The sequence below is a fragment of the Symphalangus syndactylus genome, chromosome 1 (genome assembly GCF_028878055.3).
Source record: "Symphalangus syndactylus isolate Jambi chromosome 1, NHGRI_mSymSyn1-v2.1_pri, whole genome shotgun sequence".
Lineage (NCBI taxonomy): Eukaryota > Metazoa > Chordata > Mammalia > Primates > Hylobatidae > Symphalangus > Symphalangus syndactylus.
This window is the reverse complement of record NC_072423.2, coordinates 96,676,613-96,695,828: the sequence shown is the minus strand read 5'-3', so window position 1 is coordinate 96,695,828 and position 19,216 is coordinate 96,676,613. Positions and strand designations below refer to the sequence as shown.

The 19,216-nt window shown below is 41.9% G+C and overlaps 1 protein-coding gene across 8 annotated transcripts in view; it reads left to right on the top strand.

Moving 5' to 3' along the window:
• The window catches only part of KMT5B (lysine methyltransferase 5B), a 57,667-nt gene extending 38,846 nt beyond the window's left edge, over positions 1–18,821 (top strand). For all 8 annotated transcript variants that reach the window (XM_055270534.2, XM_055270524.2, XM_055270506.2 and 5 more), the window contains 7 exons: positions 713–878; positions 1,982–2,091; positions 4,185–4,351; positions 4,644–4,663; positions 4,744–4,880; positions 8,740–8,936; positions 16,733–18,821. In XM_055270534.2, coding sequence (XP_055126509.1) covers positions 713–878; positions 1,982–2,091; positions 4,185–4,351; positions 4,644–4,663; positions 4,744–4,880; positions 8,740–8,936; positions 16,733–18,216 — 2,281 coding nt within the window. In that variant the 3' untranslated portion in view covers positions 18,217–18,821. The remainder of the gene's footprint in view (positions 1–712; positions 879–1,981; positions 2,092–4,184; positions 4,352–4,643; positions 4,664–4,743; positions 4,881–8,739; positions 8,937–16,732) is intronic.
• The last annotated feature ends 395 nt before the right edge of the window (positions 18,822–19,216 follow it).

The window sequence follows — 19,216 nt, the reverse complement described above, 5'->3', positions numbered from 1 at the left end:
ATCAGTTTTCCTACATTACCAGTATAGCAGTTTCACCACTAGAGTTACACTGCTTGTACTCATTTTGTTCTCTGAATGCAGTCATCAAAGATGACTTTGACATGGGTGATTAGAACATCAAGGTGTGTTTCAAAGCCTGTTGGAATACTTAGTTTGGGGTTTTTTCTAACTGTGTACATAAAGAATGTTTTTGTGTATGGCATGGTTTTGTTTACATCATCATACTTCTGAAATTCATTGCCTGGCACTCTTCCAGCTTGATTTTGCATGTTTTAAAAAGATTCTTGTCATTCTAATTCTAAATTTGGTGTGCTATATTCTAGAGCTTTGATTTTGTGTCTCCCAAAGTTGACAACTAGTGTAAGTCTGAATCAGACAGCTTTTGTTTGAATCCTCTGCTCACCTCACAGTTAATAACAGTGAAATAAAAATATTAAAATAACAGATTGAAAAAAGAGAAGTTACTGAGATAACAGTGAAATAAAAATATTAAAATAACAGATTGAAAAAAGAGAAGTTACGTATCCAGGTGATCAGTATTACTTGAATGGTAGTAATCAAGACTATTGATTGTTGTTCTCTTCTCTTAGATCTTTGCTCTGATAACCATGGCTGTTTTTAGGGTATTAGCTCTTTCTCAAGATCTCTTAAGATGGATCAGTGGCGCAAGGATTGTGGCAGATAACCCATTCATTGTTTTGATTTCTTTCAGATTTCGGCCTATTAAAGGAAGACAGGAAGAACTAAAGGAAGTAATTGAACGTTTTAAGAAAGATGAACACTTGGAGAAAGCCTTCAAATGTTTGACTTCAGGCGAATGGGCACGGCACTATTTTCTCAACAAGAATAAAATGCAGGAGAAATTATTCAAAGAACATGTAAGTTTATTAAGACTGATGCTGTTAACCTATTTGGATAAGAATAGTGAAGTAAATTAAAACCCTAAATGTTAGTTAATACTGAAATTTTAAATTTATTTTTCATAAAACTAATCAGTCTGAAGATCTTGTAACACATACAGTCATTTGCATGACAGTCCAGAGAAAAAACTGGGCCATTCTCAGTGGCTAATGCTTGTAATCCCAGCACTTTGGGGGGCTAAGGCGGGAGTATTGCTTGAGGCCAGGACTTCGAGACCAGCCTGGGCAACATAGCAAGACTCCATCTCTAAAAAAATAAGAATAAAAAAATTAGCTAGGCATGGTAGTGTGTACCTTTGTATTGTAGTTCCGGCTACTCAGGAAGCAGAGCCAGAAGCATTGCTTGTGCCCAAGAGTTAGAGGCTGCACTGAGCTATGATCATGCCACTGCACTCCAGCCCTGGGAGACAGAGCAAGACCATGTCTCTAAAACCAAAAAAAGAGAGAAAACTTTGTCATATAGAGGTGAAATTCATTATGAGCCTTAAGGGAAACAAACCATTAGGTACTCATACAGAGTGAGTACCCTTAACCCAAAAATTTGAAATGCTCCAAAATCTGAAACTTTTTGAACACTGACGTGACACTCAAAGGAAATGCTCACGGGAGAATTTTGAATTTTTTGGTTAGAGGTGTTCAGCTAGTTACCGTAATGCAAATATTGCAAAATGAGAAAAATTGTGACATTCAAAACTCTTGAGTAACAATAAAGTTTGTTACTTAATGATCTTACTTTTTTTGTTTATTTTATTGTTTTTTTTAGAGGCAGAATCTTGCTCTGTCACCCAGGCTGGAGTGCAGTGGCCTGATTATATGGCTCACTGCAGCTTCCATCTCTTGGGCTCAAGTGATTCTTCCTCTCAGCCTCCCACGTAGCTGGCACTAAAGGTACATGCCACCATGTTTGGCTAATGTTTTTTGTAGAGACAGGGTCTCGCTATGTTGCTCAGGCTAGATCTTACATTTTTTCATCATTGCGGGTGGTTTGCTTTTATAATTCTAAGAAAGTCTAGCAGGGTATACCGTTTAAAGTCATTATCAATTTTTTTTTCCTGTTTTAGGTATTTATTTATTTGCGAATGTTTGCAACTGACAGTGGATTTGAAATATTGCCATGTAATAGATACTCATCAGAACAAAATGGAGCCAAAATAGTTGCAACAAAAGAGTGGTAACTATTCTACTAGTATAAACCTTTAATTTAATTTAAAGTTCTCTTTTAAATTATTGTTGAAGTGCTGAGAAATTCATGGTAAGGAATGAAGCCAGAGTTTACCCTGAAGTAGCCAGTGCATCGCTGTTGCCTTGGCCCATCAGCTAGAGTCAGAATGGGGAAATCAGAAGTCTCAGTTGAACCAGATCCCATCTCTAGGCCAAATTGCTTTTCATTTTCCTTTATTGACTCTGGATGCCTGTTCAGTGATGTGATTGCTGAAGGATTGTAGACACCATTATTAGATAACCTGGCTTCCACAGTCAGTCTTCTACTGGCCTAGAAGAAAGGTTGGGGCTAAAGTCTTAATGATCCTAGTTTTATGGGTGGAAACCTCCCTAAAGCATTAGTTGCTTAAAAATACATAAATACACACACACATATATATATATGTATATATGCCAGCTTCAATAAAAGTAGTAGAGTTTGTGGGGGACATTGGCTCACGCCTATAATCCCAACACTTTGGGAGGCTGAAGCAGGCGGATCACTTTAGGTCAGGAGTTCAAGACCAGCCTGGCCAACATGGTGAAAGCCCATCTCTACTAAAAATACAAAAATTAGCTGGGCGTGGTGGCGCACACCTGTAGTCCTAGCTACTTGGGTGGCTGAGGCAGGAGAATCACTTGAACCCAGGAGACAGGCTATAGTGAGCTGAGATCGCACCACTGCACTCCAGCCTGGGCAATAGAGTGAGACTCTATCTCAAAAACGTCAGAGTTGAGCCCAGCTAAAAGGGATAAAAGTTACAGATGAAAGAGAATGTACTACTGTATCTTCTTTCCTATCATGCCTGTTCCTTATGTTATCTCCCAGGAAAAACATGTAGCTCCTCATGTACCCACCCTCCAATATTTCTACCACAAAAATTTGGGGGGTCAGATATCTGAAAATGGATAAGAAAAAGAACCTTATTGCCAGGCCTCTGGAGTGAGTGTGTGTACATGAAATGTGCTTCATTTACCTCAGGATGTATTGAGCCTGCTAGTTGGATTATGTGGCTCCCTGTGTTGCAGATGGGTGTGTAGGTTTGAGATCTAAGGTCCTAGAGCTGTACCGTCCAGTACAGTAGCCACCAGCCCTTGAGTCCTTGAAATGTGGCTAGTCTGAATTGAGAAGCGCTGTAAGTGTGCTATACACACCAGATTTTGTATTAAATTTTATTCCCATTCATAGTTCTTATATTATCTACTGAAATCGTATTTTGGATACTGGGTTAAAATATATTGTTGGCCGGGCACGGTGGCTCACCTGTAGTCCCAGCACTTTGGGAGGCCCAGGTGGGCGGAGCATGACGTCAAGAAATCAAGACCATCCTGGCCAACATGGTGAAACCCCGTCTCTAGTAAAAATACAAAAAAAATTAGCTAGGTGTGGTGGCACGCACCTGTAGTCCCAGCTACTTGGGAGGCTGAGGCAGGAGAATCACTTGAACCCAGGAGGCAGAGGTTGCAGTGAGCCGAGATCACGCCACTGCACTCCAGCCTGGGCAACAGAGCGAGATTCCATCTCAAATAAAATAAAATAAAAAATTGTTAAAGTAATTTCACCTATATTCACTTAACTTTCTCAATGTGGCTGCTAAAAAATTTAAGATTGAAAATTTGGCTTGCATTATATTCCTAGTGGATGGTGTGCTCTAAAGAGTGGCACCGCAATTCCAGATCCTCATAACCCTTACTGCCACTGGTCCCTGCCTGCTTCATCCAGCAGTTAGAAAGTTTAATTCAGTGCCGCGAGGATTTGAGTACTTTCTGCTTGCAAAACACCACACCAGGGGTTTCAGAGACATAGGTGGCATAGTCCCTGTCCTGGTTGAGTTTCCGTTCTCTTGCAGGAATAAGATAGGTACACAAGTAACCATGGCACAAGGCTGTGGAGCTCCAAGGTGAAAGAGAAGATAGCCAGGTGGGGATCCCAGTGAGCTAACTAAAGTATAGACAGCTAGGCCTTTTCAGTTTCTGATATTTATTGTCAGGATTATTTTATTAAAAGAAGCCTTACTATATTTAATTACTAGTAATTTTTAACACATCACATATTTTAAATAGGAAACGAAATGACAAAATAGAATTACTGGTGGGTTGTATTGCCGAACTTTCAGAAATTGAGGAGAACATGCTACTTAGACATGGAGAAAACGACTTCAGTGTCATGTATTCCACAAGGAAAAACTGTGCTCAACTCTGGCTGGGTCCTGCTGCGTTTATAAACCATGGTAAGCTGTATTTCCAAGGTGTTGGCGCTAGTGTTGGGCAATTCCTGCTAACTGCTAGAATGGCCTTGTCAACCTCAGTCAAATCTTTATCTTCCTTTAAAGGAGAATTTGAAATAGAAATTTTTCCACAAACTTATTAAAATAAATGTATATTCCTTTAGTTGAACCTGAGACCTAAACTCCTATCAAAAGTTGTAAAGTTATATGGAAAGCTTATTTCAGATTTCTATAATTGTTCGTGTTTCAGATCTTATCAACAGTTAATTGACTTTATCTTTTGGACATTTTTCAGATTGCAGACCTAATTGTAAGGTAAGCATTAAAAAATTTTTCTTCAAGTATTTTGTTTTTGCTTCAGGTGTGAGTTTCTTACTGAGTTACTTTTATTTTAGTTTGTGTCTACTGGTCGAGATACAGCATGTGTGAAGGCTCTAAGAGACATTGAACCTGGAGAAGAAATTTCTTGTTATTATGGAGATGGGTTCTTTGGAGAAAATAATGAGTTCTGCGAGTGTTACACTTGCGAAAGGTAAGATATTAAGTAAAATGTTCAGCCTAAACATTTTTTGTTAACAACCTGATTATGGGGATTAACCTCACATTATCTCTTCATTGTTTAAATGCAGAGATAGTCTTTATGTTCTTCAGCATAGCAGCCGGTGCAGTGTATATGAACAAAGTCAAATGCTGCACAAGTATTTAGGGACACTGGAATGTCCCTAAATAAATTTAAAATTTCCCTTTAAAATCTCAATATTACCAGCTAAGAGTAGGCCAGCATACAGATGTGCTTAAGGAGAGAATGGTTAATAGCTCACACACATGCACACACGCAATGCCAGAATGGGGCTGCCCCTACTCAAAATGTCAAGTGGAGTTCACCGCTGATAGTCATCTTGCATATTATCAAGCTATGTCTTCTGGAATTTTGGTTTCACAGTTCTTAAAGAGTTGTTCCCTGATGTCAGTCATTCAATAAGGAACCTCTTTTTATGTCTCATCAAGAGTCCTGGAGTCTTTACAGAAATCCCCCGAATCTTCATTAGCAGGACCACCAGTTCATATTGCTCATTATAGTGACTTCTGTATGTGAGAGCACCATGAAGGGAGTGTCACAGACTCAGACAGGCAAGGGCTGCAGGAAGAGTCCCCTTAAAGGCAGTACAGACCACACAGGCCACAGAGAAGGAAACCTGGAGTCAATTGTGCACATCTTGCACTGTGCCAGGCACTTTACTCACCCCACCTTGTTCAGTTCTCACAGATATTCATGAGAGAGCTAGGAGGTGCCCACATTGCAAGTACCAGAACATAAGTATCAGACCCTAGTCAGCCTAACTTCAGAGTCCTCATTCTTTCCACTTCATACTGCTTTTGGAGTTATGATCAAAGTTATTAGTGTCACTTCTCCCACTTTAAAACACCTACAAATAGCCAGCCTAGAGGTTGTAGTGGGCAGGTACCCCAGTCGCCATTTCCCTCCTTTCTGGATAGCCAGGGATTTCCACCTGTGTGGTGAGAGAGGATGGAGTCATAAAGTCACAGTGCTACCGTAGCCATCTCTCTCCCAGCATTGAGTGGGCTCCTTGCCATAAAGATGTGGCAGAAAACCAGTTCCTAGTGCTGCTGCCCCTCTGTCCCAGGGCAGAGGGACATAAAGTTTATCTTTTTCTACATAAAAATTACTCACATGTTGGTTAGATCTTCTACCAGTCCACAGAATACCCTTTAATCTGTAAAGTAGTTTAATTGTAGTTCAATAATTCTTCAAAATCATTTTGTAGAGGAAACAGTATAACAGTTAAGTGCCTGTCATCTGAAATCAGACCGCCTGGGTTGGAATCCTGCAACTCTGCATTTCATTAGCTATGTGATGTGTAGGGAAAGTCACTTAGCTGCTTTGTGCCTTAATTTCCCCATCTGTAAAATGGGGATAACATCAGAACCTATTTTGTAGGGTTGATGTGAAGATTAAATTTGTTATTTCCTGTAAAGCATGTAGAATAGCACACAGTTAATACACAAATGTTAACTACAATAATTGGTTTCTGGTTATTTTCCCATTAGAATATAAGCTCCATGAAGGCAGGGGCTTGTATCTGTTTCATTTTCCGCTATATCCCCAGAATACAGAACAGTATCCTGATGCATAGTAAGTCCTTGATAAATATTTGGTAAATGAATGAATAGAGTAAATATATATAATGCAGTTTTTGGAGGCGGTCCTGAAAAACCTAACCACGATCTCAGGATTCCAAACCAACACCGAAACGGCTCTTTACCTGGTTTAGAACTGCAGGTATAGTCATTTTCCTTGAGCAGATTAGTTCTCTTTCATGAGCCTCTGTTTTCTCACTGGTGAAAATGAGGATAATCCCACCTACTCCACAGGGTTAGTGTGAGAAGTAGATAGAAACGTGTGTAAGTCCTTTTTAAATGGAACAGCATGATGGAGAATAGTGGCCATGGCTCTTGTCAGACTGTTTGAGCAGTTTGATTTCAAGATTGGCTGCATATTTTGAAGTACTCAGAAACACCAAATTGTTTCTGCCTTTACAGAAATTAGCTGGGAAGATGCATCTAGGAGCTCATTCCGTTATTCATTACATATTAACTAAACAGTTACTTAGTGTTAGGCCAAGTGCATGCAGGATAAACAAGACCAGCACAGTGCCAGCTGTCAGGGCAGTTCAGTGAAGGGGACACACACACTGTGCTGAGAGCCAAGGGTAAAAGGAAGAGGCTCCGTGAAGAAGTGAGAATGGACAGAATCGCGTGTGCAGAGACACTGAGTCTCGCTAGACTCTCCAGGATACATTTGAAGCGTGTTTCTCTGCTACACTATACTGACAATAGTAATTGTAATATGTTCATAAGTACTGCACATTTTACTCTAGAAAACTTAAAGCAAAGGCCACGCACATGTGACTCACGCCTATAGTCCCAGCACTTTGGGAGGCTGAGGCAGGTGGATCACCTGAGGTCAGGAGTTCGAGACCAGCCTGGCCAACATGGCAAAACCCCGTCTCTACTAAAAATACAAAAATTAGCCAGGTGTGGTGGTGCGCGCCTGTAATTCCAGCTACTCAGGAGGCTGAGGCAGGAGAATCACTTGCACCCTGGAGGCAGGGGTTGCAGTGAGCCAAGATCACACCATTGCACTCCAGCCTGGGCGACACAGCAAGACTGTGTCTCAAAAAAAAATAAAAAATCCTAATAACAAAAAGCTCCTATAAGCTTATAAGGAAAAGACATAGTCAAATAGGAAAAAAGGTAAAGGAAAAAGAGATGCAGAGATGCTTCACAGGAAAAAAATGGCCATAAATGAAATTAAAACGAGATTAGGTATTCATTTTCACTCATCACTTTGGCAAAAAAGAATTTTTTTCTTTTTTTTGTAGACGGAGTCTTGCTCTGTCTAAGTTTTGATCTCGACTCACTGCAAACTTCACCTTCCAGGTTCACGCAATTCTTCTGCCTCAGCCTCCCGAGTAGCTGGGACTACAGGTGCCCGCCATCACACCAGGCTAATTTTTTTGTGTGTTTTTAGTAGAGTTAGGGTTTCACCATGTTCACCAGGATGGTCTCTTTATCTCTTGACCTCGTGATCCACCTGCCTCAGCCTCCCAACGTGCTGGGATTATAGGTGTGAGCCACCACGCCTGACCCACTTTGGCAAAATTTAAGGGGTACAATGTACCGTTGATGAGGATGTGGAGAAGCAGGAACTCACACCATGCCAGTAGGACCATGATTTGCTCTATCCCTATGGCAAAGTAATCTGGCAATGTTTATTAAAGGGCTGGGCGTGGTGGCTCATGCCTGTAAATCCAACACTTTGGGAGATCCACCTGGGAAGATCCCTTGAGCCCAGCAGTTAGAGACCAGCCTGGGCAACATAGTGAGACCCCATCTCTACAAAAAAAATTTAAAAATTAGTCGGTGGTGGTGGTACACTCTTATCTGATACACCCCAGATACACAGGATGCTGAGGTGGGACGACTCTGTGAGCCTGAGAGGTTGAGGCTGCAGTGAGCCATGATCATGCCACTGCACTCCAGCCTGGGCGGTAGAGTGAGACCCTGTCTCAAAAAAAAAAAAAAGAAAAGAAAAGAAAAAAATTTTACAAGGTCCAGTAGTTTCTCATAGGCAATTAGCAATTGATAATAGTCATAGCAAGTTGTTTTATTATTTTAAGTATAGATTTAAAGTTACTTTTATAATATAGACAGTTTCTTTTGTGAGTTCTAGTCTTGGGTTTCCAGTGGTGATTAAGGCCTCAGCAGCTCATCACATCTGTTAACCTGTAGCCAAGTACCCTCAGCAGTTAAGCTTATTATAAGAAAGTGTGTTCTGTTTGTTTAATCTGTGCTATTTTCTCTTTCAGACGGGGAACTGGTGCTTTTAAATCCAGAGTGGGACTGCCTGCGCCTGCTCCTGTTATCAATAGCAAATATGGACTCAGAGAAACAGATAAACGTTTAAATAGGCTTAAAAAGTTAGGTGACAGCAGCAAAAATTCAGACAGTCAATCTGTCAGCTCTAACACTGATGCAGATACCACTCAGGAAAAAAACAATGCAAGTAAGTAAGGGAGATTTGATAAGCATATCTTTTAAAAGTTTTTTCACACAATTTGCTTTATAAAGTGTGCTTCAGTAGTTTTAAACTTTTAAATACTCAGAGAGACTGGGACTTGTGAGCTTTGGCAGCACTTCAAGGCTCTAGACGTGATTTGAGTAGAGGCACAGTCTGTATCCCACCTCTAACTTCAGTACCGTCCTCTAGACTATTTTGCTTGAATACCTTGGTAACTGGATATGAGTTCTTCATCATATGTTCCAAGGTCATCATATGTTTTAAAGATTTTCAAGGTGTTAGAGACTGTGATGATGTCGCTAGGTCCTGCAAGAAGACAAAAGGACTGAGTAGAATTATTAGACTCTATACATTCCAATGCCTAGCCAGTTTGTTAGAAAAGATGATGGACTTGGGGAATTCATAGCTTCTGGCCTCAAGGCTTCCACCTTTTCATTGCTTGCTGACCTTTTTCAAAACGAACTGACTCAGTTCAGCAGACCACCAGTACCAGACTCAGAATTGTGATAGAGGAGCATTTTGAACAGTGCCGTATTGTGACATGCTGTATTGGCTACTCCAGAAAGTAGGAGTAAAGATGGAAAGGAGAAAGAAGCAACCTCTGAGATTCCAGTGGTGTGTGGGGGCAAGATCTGATGGAAACTGAAAAAGAACGAAGACTAAACAAAGAAAGGAAAGAGAAGAAACTCTAAATGGGCAAAGGAAAGCACATCCTGTTTGTGGAGCTTTGAAATATTGGAACCATTTCTAATTGCTCCTGTTTTTCTGGGTAACACCAGTTTTCTGTAGTTGCCACTAAAGCAGTAGACTCTTGAGTCTCACTTGTCTCTGAGAGAGACAGAAGTTAGAAAGTTTTGACTTGGCGATTCCGAAAGTATGCCTTTGTTGGCACTTAAATGTCCAGTGAGACTTCTTGGCACCTTAGAGCCCTCTGAGATACTGATTATTTTAGGTTCTTCTCCCTACTTTCAGATGTTCTCAGCCCACCACTGGGCACTCTCTTCCACTACAGAGAATCCTGAAGAAAAGGGAAGGTGTTTCCCATGATGGTGAATGTCACTGCCATGAATTCCTGAATCTACCTGCTGCTGGGAGTCAGAGTCCAAGCATAACCCGTGTAGCGTAAAAGCAGTGCTGTAGCCCTATTCCAGTCTTTTTCGTTAATGTCCAGAGTGAACAACCAGAGTTAGTCAATCATTAACTGTTGACTGTTGATTCTCATAATAAATGCAGCATAACGACCATTTGTTTTCTGAGTCTGGTTCCTTGGTGAAACTGGAGACTTGTGAAGCCCATTTTATAAATGCAGACATAAAAACACTTAAAAGCCAGGCATGGTGGCACGCCTGTAGCCCCAGCTACATGGGAGGCTGAGGTGGGAGGGTCACTTGAGCCCAGGAGTTTGAGACCAGCCTGGGCAACATAGTAAGACCTGGTTTTTGTGGGGTTTTTTTGTTTTTATTTTTTTTTTTTGAGACAGTCTCGCTCTGTCCCCAGGCTGGAGTGCAGTGGCGCACTCTCAGCTCACTGCAGCCTCCACCTCCCAGGTTCAAGTGATTCTCCTGCCTCAGCCTCCCAAGTAGCTGGGATTACAGGCACGTGCCACCACATCCAGCTAATTTTTGTATTTTTAGTAGAGACGGGGTTTCACCATGTTGTCCAGGATGGTCTCAATCTCCTGACCTCAGGTGATCCGCCTTGCCTCGGCCTCCCAAAGTGCTGGGATTATAGGCGTGAGCCACTGCACCCGGCCAGAGACCTGTGATTTTTAAACAAAAACACTTAGGTTCGTGCTGCCATCTGTATATGGAGACAGCCACAAAGTTGCCCATGTTGAATGGCTATGTGACGTAGGTTTTTTATGCTTAAGTAGTAACTTTATTACTAGTGTATAGCTACTGAACTCAATATACTACTTAGTTTAAAAGATAAGAATACAAATTTTGGAAGATGTTGGGTGTACTAATATTTATTAATATTTATTAAACCAAATATTTGGGAATATATGTTAATAAACTAAATACTTACTGAAATCCTGCTAGTTCTTGAAGACATACAAAGATGTTTGAGACTTGGGCCCTTTCCTCGGGGAGCTGTATGCCTTAGCTCCAGGATAAGACAGGTGCACAAGTAAGCAGAACAAACTGGAGGAACGGGCTTTCAAGTTCAGAGGGACTGAATAATCGCTTTAAGCTGGAGTCTCAGCATTACAGAAGAAAGGTGCACATTTTGCAGTGACTGCTGATACTGGGGTGCTTGGCTTATTCAAATTCCCTTTCTGCAGCGTGATTGGAGCAATCCAAGGGTCAGTATGACTAACTGAGGTCATGGGCAGAGTGGATAGGCATGGCTCAGTGCTCTCTGAAGGAGCTCAAGGCTTTAGTTGTCTCTGAGACCATTGTATGTTAAGTCATGTTCACATAAGGATTTCTTGAGTTCTTACATGCGTTCTCTTAGGCTGTATTTCTTTTGGTGTTTGTCTCAGCCATCCCCTCCACCTGTCTGAAAGAAAGGCTCTGGAAGCCACAGCTTGCAGGAAAGCCAGCACTGCCAGGCCCTCCTCCCAGGGTGGTGGGTGCACATGCTGTGTGTGTGTTTGCGGAGTGCTTTTTCTGTGTGGCTGTTCATCTTTTTCCTGTGGTGCGTTTAGAATTTAGCAGCTGATAGAGGAACCGCTTTCTTTGAACACATGTATAAAGAAATGTTCTGAGTAGTTGGAAGAAAAATTTTCTTCCATACAGGTGCTTTTTCGGAAAGTGCCTTGAGAGCTGCAGTGTGACTTTGCTTTAGCATCCAGAAGTAGAGACAACAAGGAATCCGTTTTCACAAATCCAGTCCACAGGTCTGAATTAGAATGCCAGGACTGGAGGATTCTGGTTTTTCAGGCCTTTTATGCCTCGCTGACTGGGCTGCCCCCTCTGAAGTTAGTGCTGTGATAGGGAAGGTGAGACTAGAGAGGGGCTCACGAGCAGTCTGTGAAGATACGGACACGGATCTCTGCAGGTGCCACAAGTCAGGACAAGCCCCAGAAGAATCGGCCAGAGGGAGAAGTTGATCTTAACTATGGAGCACCTGTCTTAGATGCAGAGGCTGGGGCACTGCTCCTCACTCCTGCCCTGTCACTCATGTCAAGAGTTGATCTGAACACTCTGCTGAGCCTTCGGGCTGCTTCTGAGTTCTAACACCCCGTTCCAGGTAGCCATTGGCAGTCTGTGCTGGTCACGTCAGATGAAAGCTGCTTGTGCCGAGTAAACTCCTTGAGACCGAGGTCTTTAAAGACCTGTCAAAGGCCTTCTGGATCCTCAAGCTCTGGAGATGCTCAGCTGTGGCCCTTGTATTATCTTAGTTGACGCTGATCGTGTGCATTTCCAGTGCAGCCTGAGTGCTCAAGAAGGCTTTGGTGTCGGTCACAGCTCTTTTGTCTGACTGGAAGTCTTGTGCCACCCTGCCTTATGATTTTGAGGACACCCTGAAATGACCATAATAGGCATGCAGTGGGGCCTTTATTTACCCAGAAGTTGAGGCCAACACCATAATTCTTCTGTAGTACACCTTATAGGCAGCATAAGAGTGATTTTAATGCTCAGGAAGGCCTAACAAGTCCCATCTCTGCCATTCACCAGATGGATGACCTTAGGCACGCTAGTCCGTGTAAGCTTGGTTTTCACAAAGCTTTAATCGCATTCCCTTCCAACAGCGTTCATTAGGATGAATGTGGCCATTTTGCACAGCACCTAGCATGTAGTAATTGCTGAGAAGAATGTGTACCCCCACCTAAAATTACTGTCCGGGTCCATGCATTTGAGATTCGTCCCAGCCACTAGGGAAAGAGTCATACGAGGCATATAAGTCATATGAGGCAAGTTCAAACACAGGCCCATCTTACCCCTTAGGTCATAGTCCTTGGTTTCTTGATGGACTTTTTAAAATCATTGACTTTTAGTTCGTCGTTGTGGCCACTGTCTTCCTCCTTTAGCCTTCACTGTCTGAAATTCTCAACCCCTGCCAGGACAGTGCAGCTTCTTTGGACAGTGAAGGACTCTTGTCACTCTACTGGACCCTCATCTTTGTCACATTTCTCAAATTCTTTGCCTGTCTTTTTTTTCCTTTGATTTGATGAGCATACCTTTTGACAGGGCTTTTGATGAGATAATGCTTTTCAAACAAAATTAGAATACATTGGTAACATGTAAGTGAAATCTCTGTGTTGATGTAATACATAGCATCAAATACATACCCATTTTGTGCTCAAAAATGGAGACTTTATGTTAGTTTAGACACAAACACATAAAAGTGCTTTGGTTTTCTGTTGTCAACAGTGAATGTTTTGGAAGGAGGGATGGGATGGGGAGAGCCGAATTCAGAATCACCATAAAATGGGAGTCATCCAACAGGTAAAAATAAGAAGTACCAAGGAAGGAGCTTCTTGGGTGCTGTGAGAAGACATAGGAAAGGCATTGCGGAGAAAGTCCCGAGAGGCTCCCTCAGAGAGGTGTTGCCTAAGCTGAGTCTTACAGGGGGATGAGAAGTTGGCCAAGTGAAGCCTATTCAAAGCAGAGGGCCTTTCAGACAGCTCTATAGACAGAGGGGAGTTTGAGTCAAAGCTTTTCTTCATGGCAAAGTACAGGCTAAGAAGAGATGTGAGCACAGGTTAAAATTTTAGACTTCATTCTTAGGGCATTAGGTTGCTGAAAGGTTTAAAGCCCAGAAGCTGCATGATACACTAGGAAAGTCATCCTGGCTATGTGGTGGTAAACGGATTGTTGGGAAAACAATAGGAAAAAGAAAACTGCCATAGTTCATGCAGGAGACTGTGACATTCGAGGCAGGGAAGAGTAGACAGGTTGCAGTGACATTGCAGGGGTGGACTCCTTGGCACATGGTGATTGGCTTAGTGAGGCAGTTAAGGAGAGCAGGAGTCAAGGAGGACCTTCAGCTTTCTGCTTTGGCAGCTGGGCATGTGGTGATATTGACCAAGATGGAGACCTCGAAAGGGGACGTCGTCAGGAGACTTGATGGTGAGTTCCATTTAGGGGCTTAGAGACAGTCGGTATTTGGTGACCTGGTTCTGTAATTTAGGAGCGAGTCTGGCCAGAGTTTGGGAACTGTCAGCCTGTAAGTGGTAATAGCTGTGCGAGAATGGGTGCTTGTCACCTGGGGCCTAGGACTACGCAGACCTGAAGAAGAACAGTCTAAGGGGCTGATGAAGGAGGGTGCCAGGGATGGAGAAGGGAACCAGGAGAGTGTGCTCTCTTTGACAGCCAAGAGAAGAAAGGTTTTCTCAAGAAAAAGTGGTTATCAGTGTCACATTCAGAGAAATGAAGAAAGGGAAGGGCTGAAGAGTGTATGCTGGGTTTGACGACAAGAAGTGGTCAGATCACCAAAGGCTGTCTCATTGGAGGAGCAGGCTGGATCCAGATGGCAGGGATTGCTGTTGAGAATATGACATAGATGTGAGTGTTGTGTAAGGGTGCTTACAGTTACGTCATGAGAGTGGAATGGAAAGAGGAGAAATCAAAGGTTGGAAACCACTAAGTTTGGTCATAAATTAGTCCTTGAGAAGGCATAGAATGAGCAAAGGATCATTGTAGCCACATCTGAGAGAGCCAAGCAAAGGGAAGCCAAGCAGTGCAGTCCTTTCTTCACTAGTGTGTATATTGGCAGCACGTCCACTCAGTCCACCTTGTAGGCAAGCAGAAAGAAACCCTTTAGCCAAAGAGTTCCCTATTTTTTCTTATTTTCTAAATTTATTATTTAAAAAAAAAAATTTGCTATCACATAGTTCTGTATAGTTCCAGTGGATAATAAATCACTCATTCTCAAATTGAATCACATTCAAACTCCACCACTCCTACTATTGTGAAAAGAGGCACCACCTTGGTAGCAGCCCACATGTGTAAGTATGTTCTTGGTTCAAACTGTGAATCCCCTTGCTGTGAATTCTGCTGGTTTATGTCCCCTGAAGCCATTTATGAGCCAGTCTATGCGTGCAGGACCTTCTTTGTTTTTGTTTTTGTTTTTCTGAAAGGAAGTTTCACTCTTGTCACCCAGGCTGGAGTACAGTCGTGCGATTTTGGCTCACTGCAACCTCTGTCTCCCAGGTTCAAGTGATTCTCCTGCCTCAGCCTCCCCAGTAGCTGGGATTACAGGCACGTGCCACCGTGCCCGATTAATGTTTGTATTTTTAGTAGAGACAGGGTTTCACCATATTGGCCAGGTTGGTCTCAAACTCCTGACCTCAGATGCAGAGCCTTCTATTCTTGGTGGTTTGATATTTTTGGAATGCTTGTGATGCATTCTTTCTCCTCTTACGGTAACTTACTTGCTTAGCTGGGCGGAAGGAATGGCAGTTGCCCTGGCAACCTGAGGCATGTAGAAAGCGACAGAGATTTTTCTGCAGGATCCTGGTCCTCACTTGGGTGGGCAGTGTGCTGAACTTACCCGTATTTTATTGTTTTTATTCTCCCTGTTCTGGTGAGAGGTGGTGATGATTCATTTTGTTATCGTGGCTTCTCTAGTGAATCTGTAAATGGAGTGTTTTGATTAGGAAGAAGTTTTTCAACTGGACATGCAAGAACTAAGTAATTGAGAAACTGACTTGTGTAGACTTCTATAAATAATAGTCCGGAATGTCAATACAGAGGAAAAATTAACATAGCAGAAAGTCAGTGGCAAGGTCAGAGACACTACAGGAGCAACTTAAGCTTGAGTCACAAATGAAGCCTTTTGAGAAGCCATTCAACTTTATTCTTTATATTGACAGCACGTCTACTCAATCCACATTGTAGGCAAGCCTCGTAAGCATAAAGAAATTCTGTAGCAAAAGAATTATCTAAATATCCTTATGTTTAAAAAAAATTTTCTACCTAGTAGTTCTGTATAATTCCAGTGGATAAGAATACACTCATTCTCAAATTGAATCATATTCATCACTACTCAGGTTGTCATTACCATTAGGGTCATTGTAACCCTTTTCTATCCTGGCCATGGAGGAAAGAAGTTGGATCTCCCTTTGTCCTGAGAGTGTACAATTGTAGCAGCGTGCATCTTCCTTCACTGTGATTGTTGGCATTGGGCAGTCACTGAAGGGACGGGGCTGTGTAAGCTTTGCAGCTCTTCTAAGTTGACAGCCCACTGGTTGCCTCTTCTGGTCCTCAGGGGGTTGAAGGGGACAACTTAGAATAGTGCACTTCTTTTTTGGTAGTGACTGTACTTTTCAGAGTGATAATATATGGTTCTTAGCATCTGTTTTTCTTGTTTGAAACCATTGGGATAGAATTTGTTCCTTAGAGCCCGTGAGTATTATATTTCTATTCTATGTTAATGGCCAAGTGCCGTACTTCCTTTGGGTTAATGAGTAATGGATTTTAGAAACATTTTAAATGACTAAGGAGAATCTGTGAAAGGAAAAAACCATGTTAACTTTCTTTGAAATCTTTTATGTGGGAAACTACTAAATCAGGAGAAGAAAGCATTCGTTTGGGCCAGTGTCATGAGAGGTTAAGAAGCTTAGAGTGGAATCTAGGTCCCTGCTGTGAAAAGCTCCTTAACCATACAACTACTTACCTCGAAAATGAATAGATGCCCCATAAATTAGAAAAGAACTTCAAAGAGAAGCAGTGCAGGGAATGCAGGTGTGCTGGCAGGATCTGCAGCAGGAGCCGTGGTGTTGGTGTTTGTGTAATCTAAACGTGCTGTAGCTAATAGCCTGGGTTTGGGCATTCTTTTCTTGAACTCTGCTGTTACCAAGGCTTTTCACCTTTTTCTCTTTAACCTTACAGCTTCTAACCGAAAATCTTCAGTTGGCGTAAAAAAGAATAGCAAGAGCAGAACGTTAACGAGGCAATCTATGTCAAGAATTCCAGCTTCTTCCAACTCTACCTCATCTAAGCTTACTCATATAAATAATTCCAGGGTACCAAAGAAACTGAAGAAGCCTGCAAAGCCTTTACTTTCAAAGATAAAATTGAGAAATCATTGCAAGCGGCTGGAGCAAAAGAATGCTTCAAGAAAACTCGAAATGGGAAACTTAGTACTGAAAGAGCCTAAAGTAGTTCTATATAAAAATTTGCCCATTAAAAAAGATAAGGAGCCAGAGGGACCAGCCCAAGCCGCAGTTGCCAGCGGGTGCTTGACTAGACACGCGGCGAGAGAACACAGACAGAATCCTGTGAGAGGTGCTCATTCGCAGGGGGAGAGCTCACCCTGCACCTACATAACTCGGCGGTCAGTGAGGACAAGAACAAATCTGAAGGAGGCCTCTGACATCAAGCTTGAACCAAATACGTTGGATGGCTATAAAAGCAGTGTGACGGAACCTTGCCCCGACAGTGGTGAACAGCCACAGCCATCTCCCATGGTGCAGGAGGAAGAACTGGTTCATGAGACTGCACAAAAGGGGGAGGCAAAGTGTCATAAGAGTGACATAGGCATGTCCAAAAAGAAGTCACGACAAGGGAAACTTGTGAAACAGTTTGCGAAAATAGAGGAATCTACTCCAGTGCACGATTCTCCTGGAAAAGACGACGCGGTACCAGATTTGATGGGGCCCCACGCTGACCAGGGTGAGCACAGTGGCACTGTGGGCGTGCCCGTGAGCTACACAGACTGTGCTCCTTCACCCGTCGGTTGTTCAGTTGTGACATCAGATAGCTTCAAAACAAAAGACAGCTTTAGAACTGCAAAAAGTAAAAAGAAGAGGCGAATCACAAGGTATGACGCACAGTTAATCCTAGAAAATAACTCTGGGATTCCCAAATTGACTCTTCGTAGGCGTCATGATAGCAGCAGCAAGACAAATGACCAAGAGAATGATGGAATGAATTCTTCAAAAATAAGCATCAAGTTAAGCAAAGACCATGACAACGATAACAATCTCTATGTAGCAAAGCTTAATAATGGATTTAACTCAGGATCAGGCAGTAGTTCCACAAAATTAAAAATCCAGCTAAAACGAGATGAGGAAAATAGGGGGTCTTACACAGAGGGGCTTCATGAAAATGGGGTGTGCTGCAGTGATCCTCTTTCTCTCTTGGAGTCTCGAATGGAGGTGGATGACTATAGTCAGTATGAGGAAGAAAGTACAGATGATTCCTCCTCTTCTGAGGGCGATGAAGAGGAGGATGACTATGATGATGACTTTGAAGACGATTTTATTCCTCTTCCTCCAGCTAAGCGATTGAGGTTAATAGTTGGAAAAGACTCTATAGATATTGACATTTCTTCAAGGAGAAGAGAAGATCAGTCTTTAAGGCTTAATGCCTAAGCTCTTGGTCTTAACTTGACCTGCGATAACTACTTTAAAGAAATAAACAATTCCAGTCAATTATTCCTCAACTGAAAGTTTAGTGGCAGCACTTCTATTGTCCCTTCACTTATCAGCATACTATTGTAGAAAGTGTACAGCATACTGACTCAATTCTGAGGTCTGATTTGTGCAAATTTTTATCGTACTTTTTAAATAGCCTTCTTACGTGCAATTCTGAGTTAGAGGTAAAGCCCTGTTGTGAAATAAAGGCTCAAGCAAAATTGTACAGTGATAGCAACTTTCCACACAGGACGTTGAAAACAGTAATGTGGCTACACAGTTTTTTTAACTGTAAGAGCATCAGCTGGCTCTTTAATATATGACTAAACAATAATTTAAAACAAATCATAGTAGCAGCATATTAAGGGTTTCTAGTATGCTAATATCACCAGCAATGATCTTTGGCTTTTTGATTTATTTGCTAGATGTTTCCCCCTTGGAGTTTTGTCAGTTTCACACTGTTTGCTGGCCCAGGTGTACTGTTTGTGGCCTTTGTTAATATCGCAAACCATTGGTTGGGAGTCAGATTGGTTTCTTAAAAAAAAAAAAAAAAAAAAATACAATGACATACGTGACAGCTCACTTTTCAGTACATTGTATGTACGAGGGTAGCAGTGTGTGGGATGAGGTTCGATACAGCGTATTTATTGCTTGTCATGTAAATTAAAAACCTTGTATTTAACTCTTTTCAATCCTTTTAGATAAAATTGTTCTTTGCAAGAATGATTGGTGCTTATTTTTTCAAAAATTTGCTGTGAACAACGTGATGACAACAAGCAACATTTATCTAATGAACTACAGCTATCTTAATTTGGTTCTTCAAGTTTTCTGTTGCACTTGTAAAATGCTACAAGGAATATTAAAAAAAATCTATTCACTTTAACTTATAATAGTTTATGAAATAAAAACATGAGTCACAGCTTTTGTTCTGTGGTAACCTATAAAAAAAGTTTGTCTT